This window comes from Nomascus leucogenys, chromosome 5, assembly GCF_006542625.1.
Source record: "Nomascus leucogenys isolate Asia chromosome 5, Asia_NLE_v1, whole genome shotgun sequence".
NCBI classification, from domain to species: Eukaryota; Metazoa; Chordata; class Mammalia; order Primates; family Hylobatidae; genus Nomascus; species Nomascus leucogenys.
In genome coordinates, this window is record NC_044385.1 from 63,884,571 (window position 1) to 63,899,170 (window position 14,600).

The 14,600-nt window shown below is 38.7% G+C and overlaps 1 protein-coding gene across 5 annotated transcripts in view; it reads right to left on the bottom strand.

Moving 5' to 3' along the window:
• The window catches only part of ZMYM2 (zinc finger MYM-type containing 2), a 134,349-nt gene that overhangs the window by 6,836 nt on the left and 112,913 nt on the right, over positions 1 to 14,600 (bottom strand). For all 5 annotated transcript variants that reach the window (XM_030813277.1, XM_030813280.1, XM_030813278.1 and 2 more), the window contains 3 exons: positions 3,197 to 3,311; positions 2,294 to 2,545; positions 1,554 to 1,674 (listed from right to left, as the gene is read on the bottom strand). In XM_030813277.1, coding sequence (XP_030669137.1) covers positions 1,554 to 1,674; positions 2,294 to 2,545; positions 3,197 to 3,311 — 488 coding nt within the window. The remainder of the gene's footprint in view (positions 1 to 1,553; positions 1,675 to 2,293; positions 2,546 to 3,196; positions 3,312 to 14,600) is intronic.

A 14,600-nucleotide genomic window follows, 5' to 3' on the forward strand; every position in this document is an offset into this window, starting at 1 on the left:
ATGTTTAGAGTTGGGTCCCAGCCCTAAGACATCTTATAATGTATATGCAAATATTCCAAAATCCGAAAAAATCTGAAATCTAAAACACTTCTGGTCAGAAGCATTTTGGATAAGGGGTATTCAACTTGTACTACTATCATCCTAAATATGATACTATTGTTTTTAAAAGTTCTTGAGGGCCATCCTGGGGACCTGTGATTTATAAATTTGTTTAAACAGGGAAGTACATTTTGAATTCATGCTGACCTTCTGAGAATTAGAGAGTGCTTACTTAAAACAACAGTTTTAAAACAAATAATCTATGGTCTCTAAACGTTTTATTGGCTTAAACTTTTTTAAATGCCTGTTGGTCTGAGATTGGGGGAAAAAAAATTCCAGAACATGATTCCATTTTTCATACCTGCTTGACTGTTTTCTCTTTTTTTTTTTTTTTTTGAGACGGAGTCTCGCTCTGTCGCCCAGGCTGGAGTGCAGTGGCGCAGTCTCGACTCACTGCAAGCTCCGCCTCCCAGGTTCACGCCATTCTCCTGCCTCAGCCTCTCCGAGTAGCTGGGACTACAGGCGCCCGCCACCACGCCCGGCTAATTTTTTGTATTTTTAGTAGAGACGGGGTTTCACCATGGTCTCGATCTCCTGACCTCGTGATCCGCCCGCCTCGGCCTCCCAAAGTGCTGGGATTACAAGCGTGAGCCACCACGCCCGGCCGACTGTTTTCTCTTAAATGTAAATACTTCACTTACATTTCCACCTATCTATACTACCTTTGAGCATACCTTTACACCGGGCATTGGCAAACTACAGCCAGCCACCTGCTTATGTGAAGTTTTATTATAACACAGCCACATGCCATGAGTTTATACATAGTATATGGCTGCTTTCTACTTAGAAGAGAACTGACTAGTTACAATAGTGATTCTATAGCCCAAAAAGCCTAAAATATTTACCATCTGACCGTTTAAGAAAAAGTTTGTGTTCCTTGCTTTGCTGTCATTGGAATTGCTGTAATTTAAAAGACAGTGACAGGCGCAATGGCTCATGCCTGTAATACCAGCACTTTGGGAGGCTGAGGCACGAGGATCGCTTGAAGTCAGGCGTTTAAGACCAGCCTGGGCAACACAGTGAGACCCTGTCTCTACAAAAAATACAAAAATTAGCCAGCTATGGAGGCACACGCCTGCAGTCCCAGATACTCAGGAGGCAGAGGTGGGAGGATCACTTAAGCCCAGGAGTCTGAGGTTGCAGTGAGCCACGATCATGTGCCACTGTACTCCAGCCTGGGTGAGAGAGCAAGACCCCATCTCCAAAAGAAAATGACAGCAGTAGAAATTTCATTAGTAGAGAGTGATTTCTTAACATATGCTTAAACTCTAAGTATGATGTATAAGCTGGGTATTTCAAAATAAAACACTATAACTGAATGAACTTGGGTATAACTGAAGAGAGAAGAAATCTGAGAAAGAATCCATTTAAAAAAGTCACTTCTTAGTAATGTTAAATTTAAACCAGCCAACTTCTACCACCATTTTTAAAAGTTAAGTATCATTAACACTCACCTTTTAGACAAGTAGCATTCAAACATTTTCACAGGACATCTGGAAGGATTGGCTGTGTTTTCAATTTGTTCAAATACTGGCTCATCATCTTCATGTTTTCTTTTTCCAGTAGTAATTTTATCTTAAAAAATAAAAGTGAAATAAACCTCCTAAACTAATCTTGAAGAAAGATATAAACATCACTCCTAGTGTCTGTTATACCAAAGAATAGGACCAGGTGCCCCTTGGAGTTTTAAGTTATGGCTCCTGGTAATGTACAATTTTTCAAACAAAAGGAACTGAGACATCTTAAGAAGACATAGGTTGTCTTATTTTATAAAACTGACAGTCCTTAGGTTCTTAACAAGTGACCCAGGCGGTCTTTTGTTTGGATATCCCTACCATAGACAATCTCAAAATAGAAATCTGGGCCAGGTGTGGTGGCTCGCGCCTGTAATCCCAGCACTTTGGGAGGCCGAGGTGGGCAGATCACCTGAGATCGAGAGTTCAAGACCAGCCTCACCAACATGGAGAAACCCTGTCTCTACTAAAAATACAAAGTTAGCCAGGCGCGGTGGCACCTGCCTGTAATCCCAGCCACTCAGGAGGCTGAAGGAGGAAAATTGCTTGAACCCAGGAGGTGGAGGTTGTGGTGAGCTGAGACTGCACCACTGCACTCCAGCCTGGGCAACAAGAACGAAACTCTGTCGTCTCAAAAAAAATTTAAAAATAAAAATAAAATTAGAAATCTGTTACACTACCTTCATTATCTGTTCCACATAAGGAAGACACTTGGTATCGAAGACACGCTTTGTTTTCCATCGTTAAAGGATTTTTTTTCCAATGCCTAAACACAGTGCCAAAGGAAAGTCTTAAGTGTTGTTCCACTGTTTTCAGGCCAAAATACTTAGTGTTAAAGTAGAACAGTGTATTCAGAAGAGCTACTGGAGAGTGTGATCCTAGTTGTTTTATCCTCCAGAGATAGTCTTCTTCAACTCGAGAGAATATTGACCCTTAAATAGAGAGAACTATTTTAAAAGAATTATAATAAATAAAAGTTTTCATTTACCATCTAGAAGTAGACACAGTTAATTTAAGGACAAATCTATACCAATTCTCCTTTCATATTAGATCAACTAGAATAATTTTAGAATTACCTATGCAGCTCTTTAACAATACAGAGGCTACTATGGAACTATTGTCTATGGAATAAGGGACTGGATGTTTGCTTCTGTTCTTCAGTAGGACAAGCAAACAGTGGTCAGAAAACAATGTAAATCCTTTTAAAACTAAAATTCAGGAATTTAAATTCCTGAAAAAAACTGGTGACTCCACATACATACACATTTTCTTCACATATTGAAAACAGTGGTTTAAGAGAAATTTACATCAGAAGCTCCACTGGAAGGCTTAAGACATGAACATCCAGTCTCATACTCCAGAGAAAGTAGATTAAATTTCTTACAAAGTTCTTCATAAACACTAGTTATTGACCACATTTGTTTCTAATTCAACAAGAGATGAAAGGCAGATGAGCTCAAGAGTAAGTGCTCACGAAATGTTATCTAATTTAAGTGACTTAATTATAATATTTTCAAACATCCTCTGTAAAAATAACAATCCTAATATCAAGGGAGCAACACCTTTATTTAAAATAGCATTACCATCTGGAAGTATGCTTGGTTGCCAGCTTCGCAGTATTTTATTCAATTCTTGCTCAAATGTTTGGTATCCAGGATCAATAAATATGTTGTCTTTTCGATTACTTCCACACAAGTACTAAAAAAAAAAAAAAAAGCCCCACAAACTTTCTTGAAAGAAAATCAGCTAATTACAGTAAACATATTACACTCCGTATTTCTTAAGAAAAAAAAAAGCTTTATGTCTTTGAAATGCATACTAAAACATGACTGATTTTATGTATGCACCTAGAAATTATAAAGAATCATAAATTATCAACAAATCTGTTGCTTGAAACACTCAAAGCTGAAATACACAACACAGAATCAAGAATGTAAAAACTGGATGACAATCTTCAGTCTGTCTTACAAAAAAAAAAAAAAACCAGAATATTTGACTCTAGTGTTTATTACATAGCGCAAGAAAAATGTAAATCTTAAAAGTTTTTTTCTTTTTAGTTTTTTTTTTCTTATAAAGTAAGAGTAATTAAGGTAATGACTAAAGAAAAACACTGAGTGGTAAGGATGCGATAAAATGTTATCTGTAGCTATTGAAAGCTCTCTTCTAGCACTCTGACTTTGTCAGGCTAATGCTTTTTTCTTATTGTCTCTATATTCCTAATTCTCCACCTGTAAAACAGTGCAAATTTATGAATCTTGTAACTTACTGTCACAAACCTAGAAAAATCTTAACAGTGCGGGTAATTACAGAATCATTTAAAGTATAAACATTAGTGGGACTTAAAGAGAAAATAACATAAAATTATATGATAACAGCACAAGAATGGAAGGCAAGAATTGGGAGTACACTGTTCTAAGGCTCTTAAACTACATGTGAAGTAATATTATTTGAATGTAGACATGTTAATTAAAGATGCGGATTGTAAACCTAAGGTAACAAGTAAAACTTGTTACCTTAAGGTTACAAATAATAAACCAATAGTGGAAATAAAGTAGAATCACAAAACATATTAATTAAAAGGAAGGCAGAAAAAGATGAAAAAACAAAGAACAGAAAGAATACAAAACAACCAGAAGGATAATAGATTTTAATTCAATGACAGCAGTGATCATGTTACATGTAAAAGGTCTAAGCCAAGGTTAGCAAACTAGAGTCCTGGAGCCATATCTGGCCCATGCCTATTTTCATAAAGTGTTCTTGGAATACAGACATACTGGTTCATTTGCATACTGTACAGCAGCTTTCATGTTGTGACGGCATAGTTGAATGTCTGCACGACAGACAAGCATGACCTGTAACCATGTACCATTTGGTCCTTTATTTAAATGAAAAGTCTGTTGGTCCCTGGTCTAAACAGCAATTAAAAGACAGATACTGGGGTGGAAGCGGTGGCTCACGCCTGTCATCTCAGCACTTTGGGAGGCCAAGGCAAGCAGACAGCTTGAGCTCAGGAGTTCAAGACCAGCCTGGGCAAGATGGTGAAACCCCATCTCTACAAAAAATACAAAAATTAGACAGGCGTGGTGGCATGTGCCTGTAGCTCCAGCTACTTCACGGGCTGAGGCAGGAGAATCACTTGAGCCTGGGAGGTCAAAGCTGCAGTGAGACATGAGATCACACCACTGCACTCTAGCCTGGGACAGAGCGAGACCCAGTCTCAAGGAAAAAAAAAAAAAGAGAGAGACAGATATTGTTGGATTCAATTTTTTTAAAGGCAAGGTTCAACAATATGCTGTCTACAAAAAGCCTATTTTAAATAAAAGAACAGATAAGTGAAAAGTAAAAGAAAGAAAAAATGTACACCATGTATACACTAATCAAAACAAGAATGCCGGCTGGGCGCGGTGGCTCACGCTTGTAATCCCAGCACTTAGGGAGGCCGAGGCGGGCGGATCACGAGGTCAGGAGATCGAGACCATGGTGAAACCCCGTCTCTACTAAAAAAAAATACAAAAAAATTAGCCGGGCGTGGTGGCGGGCGCCTGTAGTCCCAGCTACTCGGAGAGGCTGAGGCAGGAGAATGGCATGAACCCGGGAGGCGGAGCTTGCAGTGAGCCGAGACTGCGCCACTGCACTCCAGCCTGGGTGACAGAGCAAGACTCCGTCCCAAAAAAAAAAAAAAAAAAAACAAGAATGCCGTCATCTGAGTTGATCCAATGTTATTCAAACTAGTCAAAGGAATATTAGTCAGCAAAATTCTAAAATAGTAGCACAAAAACTCCTAATTAATGTCTTTCAAATACAATGATAGACCAACTGATAAAAGCCTGGAAAGTCAAGAAAGTGACAATGCTAGGTTTCTCCCCTGCTTTTGGGTTAGTCAAAGAGTCGATGTTCTAAAAATAGCATTTCCTAAACTACCTGGAGATCCTCATTGTTATGAATGAGAACAGCAGTGATTGCTTAAAATATAACATCATGATTCCAGCTATTTAACGGGACTATAAACTTTTGTATCGTTCCTGGATTTCTAAATATATAAACTTAGTTGGGTATTACATAAAACAATCACTAAAGTAAAATCCCTAAGTTTAGAATAGCAATTTATATTTTTTGCTTTTATCATAAAGCAACATGTGTAATAAAAAATGAGGGAAATGATTCTGAAATAATTATTTTCATCTGTAAATCTAGTACAAAGAGAAAATTTCTATGTAACATTCAGAACCTTAGCAATAATAAACCAAAAACTAAGTTCCCAACTCAGCTTTACTAAAAGCAGTTCCTAAATGAAGTGCCAACACTTAATCCTCCTGAAAAGGTTTCTCCAGGCAATCCAGGATAAATGATCTGCTGCTCTTGTTACAGAATTAATTACAATATGTTTTATTACTCATTGTGGTAGTATGGGAAGCAATGCCACATTATTGTTGCTGTTATTTTCCATCATAGGCAGTCACAACTTACAAACATCTAATCTATACATATATGGTTGCCTTAGCACCAAAGCCCTTGCAACCAGTGAGAATCTACAGAAGAAATTCTGTGTGTGGTTTCAGGAACAGAGGCAAAGGAGAAGCTGCAAAGAAGAGCAGCAACTTCAGTAACTAATCCTAGAGAAAACTCCGTGATAGAATAGGCCTGTCTGAAGAGTAGATTTCTTAATTTAAAAAAATCATCACAGAAAGTCTTCAATTATGGGATTTGAATTCATAAGTTTTTTTTTTTTTTTTTTTTTTTTTTTGAGACAGAGTCTTGCTCTGTCGCCAGGCTGGAATGCAGTGGCGCAATCCCGGCTCATGCAACCTCCGCCTCCAGGGTTCAAGCAATTCTCCTGCCTCAGCCTCCCAAGTAGCTGAGATTACAGGCACGTGCCACCATGCCCGGCTAATTTTTGTATTTTTAGTAGAGACGGGGTTTCACTATGTTGGCCAGGATGGTCTCCATCTCTTGACCTTGTGATTTGCCCACCTCAGCCTCCCAAAGTGCTGGGATTACAGGCGTGAGACACTGCGCCCGGCCAATAAAAGTATCTTTCTTTTTTTAAAATATAAATTCCTTTTTTAAGAGTTACTGGTCTCTCATTTTACTTAGATTTCTTTGGGACTATACATGACAGAACTAGAGTTCCCTAAATAATTTTGGAACATCTGTAAAGAGCAATATTGAATGATAAAAATGTAACATGTTATACATTTAACTTTATTCTAGTAGCCATATTTTAAAAGTTAAAAAGAAACAAGTATAATATTTTACTTAACCCAATATATCCAAAACATGTAATCCCAACATATAATATAAAAATATTTAACATTTTAAAAATACCAATTCTTTGAAATCTTGTATATATTTTACACTCAGAACACTTCTCATTTCAGACTAGCCACATTTCAAAGGCCCTGTTTCTCATGGATAAAAAATGCCTTGTAGGGCAAAGCAGCACTTGATAGATATCTATTTAAACAGAAATTATGGTACTAGTACCTGAGAAGCAAAATGAAAATCTCATAAAACACAGCTAACAGAGAGTTGAAAAGCATGTATTTTAGATATGTTCAGACTATTGGCATGTTTGTTCAGACATGTATTGTCACTAATATGACAAACATATGGTCAAATGTTTCGGAGAGCTAGCTAAAGCAAGAAACACTATGTGCAACAATATACCTAACAATTTATAAAATTAAATAAATATTGGGAATAAAAGACATTCATAATTTGAGGGCTACTAGATTCTACTTCTAAGTCTCTCAAATCAGTTGTTTTGTTAAATGTTATATGAATAAAGCTTCATTAATAATAATATAAAATAACCCACCATTAATTTAAGCTATCAATCAGTAGTTCTGCACAATAATTTGTGTTTCAATGAAAATATTCCAGCTTTCAGATGCCTATGCCCAAGAAAAAAAAATTTCAAGTATCATCTTTAAAAATACTTAAAACTGGCCAGGCATGGTGGCTCACGTCTGTAATCCCAGCACTTTGGGAGGCTGAGGCGGGCGGATCACAAGGTCAGGAGATCGAGACAATCCTGGCTAAAATGGTGAAACCCCGTCTCTACTAAAAATACAAAAAATTAGCCGGGCACAGTGGCGGGTGCCTGTAGACCCAGCTACTTGGGAGGCTGAGGCAGGAGAATGGCGTGAACCCGGGAGGCGGAGCTTGCAGTGAGCTGAGATTGCGCCACTGCACTCCACCTGGGCGACAGAGCGAGACTCCATCTCAAAAAAAAAAACAAAAAAACTTAAAACCTTTTCATGTTTCTCCCTGGATAAAGATGAAATCTAAACATTTTATCAAGGAATAGGGGCCTTTGTGGTATGACTCTTACTTACCGCAGCCCCCAACCTCAATACCCCAAAGCTTTCTCCACTTCACATTATACATTCCAGCCAGGCTAAATAGTTCCTGGTAAACTGTGCCCTTGTACTGCCATTGTCCTTCTCTCACCCTTTTGCTGAATAAATTTCTATATGTACTTCAAAACTCAATTTAAAATTTAAAACTCAATGTCATCTAAATTCCTATACTTTTTCATTGTATATACTTAGGTAGAATTAATTAGTCCCAATTCTGTGTTACCAAGTCTGTATACACCATCAGCATAACATTATTTAAATATTATTTGTCTGTGTATTTCAACTCTTTGAGTGGAACATATTGTAATGGCTTTTAATTCAAACTGCTCACCAGATTCAAAATTTATGAGCTGTGTAACTTGGGCAAGTAACTCTAATTCCTCATAAAAAAAATGCTGATAATTACAGTAAAGTTGTTGAGAGGACTGAATGACACATCAAGCATGTAGTATAGTGCGTGGAAAGCAGTAAACAGTCAGTAAATGTAAGTTGTCAACATGCTTATCTCAATCTCCAAAGCCTACTCCAATGTCCAGCGTCCAGCATCCAGCATACAACAGCACTTAATGTTTGCTAAATTAACCAATGAAAGAAGGATTCAAATAGCCTGATCAACCTCATCACTGCTATTAAAAAATAAAGAGGCCAGGCGTGGTGGCTCACGCCTGTAAGCCTTGCAATTTGGGAGGCCAAGGCGGATGGATCACGAGGTCAAGAGAACGAGACCAACCTGGCCAACATGGTGAAACCCCGTCTCTACTAAAAGTACAAAAATTAGCTGGGCATGGTGGCCTGTAGTCCCAGGTACTCGGAGGCTGAGGCAGGAAAATCACTTGAATCTGGGAGGCAGAGGTGCGATGTGCCAAGATCGCACCACTGCACTCCAGCTTGGGCGACAGAGCGAAACTCCATCTCAAAAAAAAAAAATAAAATAAAAAATAAATCTTAAGGTCCTCTGAATAAAGATTAAATAAGCTTAGAAATCCTCTATGTATTTTAATAGAATTTAATTATTTGAAAACTACCCATTTACACAGAAATTAAATTAACAAGCCACACTGTGAGTTTACTATATTTAATTTAGTAATTAAAGTTCTTTCTTCTTAAAAAACACATCCCTCCATATAGAAGACTTAACATGTAGAAAATAAAAAATAAAAATTCTGGAGAAAAATTTGGAAAAATGATGAAGATTTACTGTCTGTAATAAACAAGAAACTCACAAACTAAAAAAGATAAACAATGAGGCAATTCACAGAAAAGCAAATGGTCAACAAACACAAAAAGATCCTCAAACTTCTTGGGAAAGAAATCTGTTAGTATCTTTAAAAATAAAAAATATACTTTTTCTTAAGATCCAATAATACCCTTTCTGGAATCATATCTCAGAAACAAATGCATCAGCTCTTTAGGATAATTGTAGAAGATTTGTGTGGGGCAGGAGGGGAGCAGAGGAGGAAGGAAAGTGTACACTGTCTGTAACAGCAAAATTTCATAAAACGGAGAATGCTCATCATTGTGGAAATTACTAAATTAATTGTGATATAGCACACAACGAGATATATACATAGTTAGGCCTGCTCCTGCTTAGAGGGACTGCCACAATTTACTGGAAAGTAGACGAAGAGAAAGTAAGATGTAGAAGTATATAATATGGTCTAGTGTTCCTAGCTGACAAAACTCTCTTTCATCACATTCATAAAAAACAGAAATATATACATCTAGCTAACAGTGATAAGGTGGGGAGATTAAAGAAAAAAAAGTGGCTGGCATGGTGGCTCATGCCTGTAATCCCAGAACTTTGGGAGGCCGAGGTGGGTGGATCACCTGATATCAGGCGTTTGAGACCAGCCTGGCCAACATGGCGAAACCTCGTCTCTACAGGGGGGGAACAGAAAAAAACAACTAGCCAGGAATGGTGGCTCATTCTTGTTATCCCAGCTATTTGGGAGGAGGCTGAGGCAGAATTGCTTAAACCCAGGAAGCGGAGATTGCATTAAGCCGAGATGGTGCCACTGCACTCCAGCCTGGGCAATAGAGACTCTGTCAAAAAAAAAAAAAAAAAAAAAAAGGTGTCTATAGTTCTAGTCATAATAAATTTAGTATGACGGATATGTGTTCACATATGTAAAACAGTGCATGAAAGAATGATCATGAAATGTTAATGATGGTTATCGTAGGATTTCCTATCATTTTCCTTCTTCCTCAAACATTTTCATATTATGTGAACATTTAACAATAACCACCGCTCCTTATACAACATCAGTGGAGGAAAGTCAGTTACTTTGAGAAAGAGTAAGAAAAACAAACAAACAAAACAAGATAAGGCCGTACTCCCCTTTCATACAGTACCAGTTATTTATAATTATGTTTAATTTTTCAATGTACAAAACAGAAGTGACTATTTACTTCAGTATACATTCGTAAGACTTAGTCCTTACAACAAAAGATACTGTTTCTTCTATAGACATACGGAAGAAAATTATACTTCCTGTCAACTGTATCTTTGTCAGATGTGAGCAAAACTAATGAATCCAACAGACAGAAAAATATGCACACTCTTCCAAAAATAGCTTCTATTTCTGCACACATCTTGAACTAACATTAAACAGCACTGATTTCTGGAAAGTTTACTTTAGTTATCTTATCTTTATACTGAGTTTCAGGATTACTTTTAAAGCTGCTTATAAATACCAGTCTTTGAAAACAAGTCTGTGAAAATGTATCTAATAATAAAAATAGATATTCCACAATTTTTAAAAATTGTGGTAAACTGTAGAACAAAAAAATTACCATCTTTAAATGTTAACATTTTTAAATGTGCAGTTTAGTAGTAAAACAACTTTTTGAGAAAACATTCATCAATACATAAGGAACCTATTTTAAAAAGGAAGGAAGGCCAGGCGCAGTGGCTCACGCCTGTAATTCCAGCACTTTGGGAGGCCGAGGCAGGCGGATCACGAGGTCAGGAGATCGAGACTGTCCCGGCTAACACGGTGAAACCCCGTCTCTACTAAGAATACAAAAAATTAGCCAGGTGCGGTTGCAGGCGCCTGTAGTCCCAGCTACTCGGGAGGCTGAGGCAGGAGAATGGCCTGAACCCGTGAGGCACAGCTTACAGTGAGCTGAGATCGCGCCACTGCACTCCAGCCTGGGCGACAGAGCGAGACTCTGTCTCAAAAAAAAAGGAAGGAGGGAAGCTGGGCACAGTGGCTCATGCCTGTTAATTCCAGCACTTTGGGAGGCTGAGGAAGGTGGATTGCGTGGGCCCAGGAGTTCGAGACCAGACTGGGCAACATGGCGAAACCCCATCTCTACAAAAAATAGTGAAGTTAGTTAGCCAGGTATGGTGGTACATGCCCACATTCCCAGCCACTTAAAGGGCTGAGGCAGGAGGATCACTTGAACCTGGGAGGTTGAGGGTATACTAAGCGAAGTTCATGCCACTGGACTCCAGCCTGGGCGACAGAGTGAGACCCTGTCTCTCTCTCTGTCTCTCTCTCTTACACACAACACACACACACACACACACACACACACACACACACACACACAGAGGAAATTCTAACATATGCTACACAACACAGATGAACCTTGAGTATATTATGCTAAATGAAATAAGCCAGACTAAAAAGGACACATACTGTATAATTCCACTTATGAGGTGCCTATGGTAGTCAAAATCATAGAGACAGAAAGTAGAATAGTGGCTCACAGGGCTCAGTAAAGAAGGAAATGGAGAGTTATTATTTAATGAGTACAGAGTTTCAGTTCTGCAAGATGAAAAGAGTTCTAGAGATAGATGGTGATGCTGGTTGCACAACAATGTGAATGTACTTAATGCCACTGGACCGCACCCTTAAAAATGCTTAAAACCGTAAATTTTATGTTATGTATATTTTACTACAACAAAAACTGAGAGAAAAAAACCTATTTAAGACATAATCACTTCATAATCATTTATTATATAATCCACTTAGCTCTCAAAACTTCTAATAGTATTGAAGTCCTAATTATTTAAATAACCCATTCAATAAAAGGCAATCCAGAGACTCAACTTCCTGTGATACCCCTTTCTTTAAGTCAAGGAAAATTAAAACACAACATATAAAAATTTGTGATGTAAGTAAACTAGTTTTAGAGAAAATTTTAGTTTTAAATGCTTTCCTGAAAAAGAAGAAATGCTAAAATCAATTATCTAAGCTTACATCTTAAGAAGCTGGATAAAAAGAGAGCAAATTAAGAAAGGAAATAATACAACTCAGACTCAATACAAGAGAAAAATTAAAATGATACACCTTTAGCTACATGAGTGTCTAGGCCAACTACAGAGACCTAGCTAGCTCCATGGGCCCAATCCCACAAACCTATAAGCTAAGAATTGTTTTTTATTCTTTTATAAATGGTTACAATTTAAAGCAGTTATATATAAGTAGCTATATTACAGTCTAAATTTTTACCTCTTGGTCTGCAAAGCCTAAATTATTTACTATCTTGCCCTTTATGAAAAAGTTGGCTGATTCCTGAGCTGGACTGTTCAAGATACAAAAAGAGGCTGGGCATGGTGGCTCACACCTGTAATCCCAGCACTTTGGAAAACTAGGGCAGGCGGATCACTTGAGGTCTGGAATTCAAGACCAGCCTGGCCAACGTGGTGAAGTCCTGTCTCTACTAAAAATACAAAAATTAGCCAGATGTGGTGGCAGGCACCTGTAATCCCAGCTACTTGGGAGGCTGAGGCAGGGATTCACTCGAATCTGGGAGGCAGAGGTTGCAGTGAGCCAAAATCGCACCACTGCACACTGGCCTGTGTGACAAAGTGAGACTTTGTCTCAAAAAAAAAAAAAAAAAAAAAAAAACAACAACAACAACTAAGAAACAAAAAGAAGGCACAAATTACCAGTACTAGGAATGAAAGGATAATAAGAAAATATTACCAAACTTAGGCTAACAAATTTGATGACTTTGATGAAATGCATCGTTTCTTGAAAGACAAAATTGCTAAAAGTGGTGCAAGAATAGGAAATCTGAACAGTTGATATCAACTAAAAGAACTGATTAAGTGATTAAAAACCACACCCATCCACACCCTGCCACCCCCACCACAAAAAGTAATCCTAAGCCTATATGGCTTCACTGGTGAATTCTATTGCATATTTAAGAATACCAATTCTCACAAATTCTTTCAGAAAATAGGAGGGAGGAATATTTCCCAACTCTTTTTTTTAAATTATTATTTTTTATTTATTTTTAAGATGGAGTTTTGTTCTTGTTGCCCAGGCTGGAGTGCAATGGCGTGATTTCGGCTCACTCCAACCTCCGCCTCCCAGGTTCAAGCGATTCTCCAGCCTCAACCTCCCAAGTAGCTGGGATTACAGGCGCTCACCACTACACCCAGCTAATTTTTGTATTTTTAGTAGAGACAGCATTTCACCATGTCGGCCAGGCTGGTCTAGAACTCCTGAACCTCAGGTGATCCACCTGCCTTGGCCTCCCAAAGCGTTGGGATTACAGGCGTGAACCCCCGTGCCCAGCCCCAACTCATTTTATGAAGTCACTACTACCCTCAAAGCAAAGCCAGGTAAAGACAAGAGAACTTTCAAGTTTATTTCCAGCTCCACCAGAAGCAATTTGAAAATGGTGTCTTCCTCTCTGAACCGGCCAGAAAAGGGGCTGGAAACAGTGAATTTCATAACCAGAAGCGGAAGCTGGAGAGACCAAGATGCATCGGAATTCCTAACTGTTCCTGATGGTTGGAAGGAAACAGCTCTTTCCAAAGAGGGCAATCCCAGAGGACTCTTGAAGGAAAGCAATTATGTAACTTTGTTCCCAAAATATAGAGAGGCTTACTAGAAAGAGTGCTGGCCATTGGTGCAGAAAGCCTTGAACGAACATCAATGTTAACGCAACCCTGCATTGGATCCAGGGCAGCATGACTGTTTGAACTGAGGCAGAAGAATGGGGTCTGCAGGCAGAGAAATTAAAGTCATTCATGGTGAATCAAGGGAAAACACCTGAGGACAGGAACCTAAGGCCAATTAACGCCAACTTCCTAAAGCTGAACCAGAAAGGAAAACCCCATCTCCCCATGCCCATATAGCAAAGGCTACTCTCCCTACAATCCTCTCCCTTCCGCCAGGTCTCAGGTGGAAAGAGAGAGTGTCCTGGACTGGCCATGGGCCAAGCAGGGACCATCCCTTCATCTGCACAGGGGGCCAATTCACCTCAGCCTTTTATTAGTATTAGACCAAATCCTTCATCCAGATAAGGGGTAACCAATAAGGACCTCAAAAGGAGTACTTAAAACCCAGAAGACTTTGTAACTCAGCCCTAGAGCCACTTGCTCAGGCCCATTCCCACCCTGTTCAGTGCTTTCTTACTTTAATAAATTCCTGCTTTCGCTGCTTCGTTCCTTTGTTGTTTGTGCATTTTGTCCAATCCTTTGTTCAAAATGCCAAGAACCTGGACAATTAACACTCAAGGCTTTCCTTCCGTTAACAGTAGTACAAAGAAGACTTGTACTAAAAAATACAAAAAATTAGCTGGACGTGATGGTGGGCACCTGTAATGCCAGCCTCCTCAGGAGAATCGCTTGAACCCGGAGGCAGAGGTTGCAGTGAGCCAA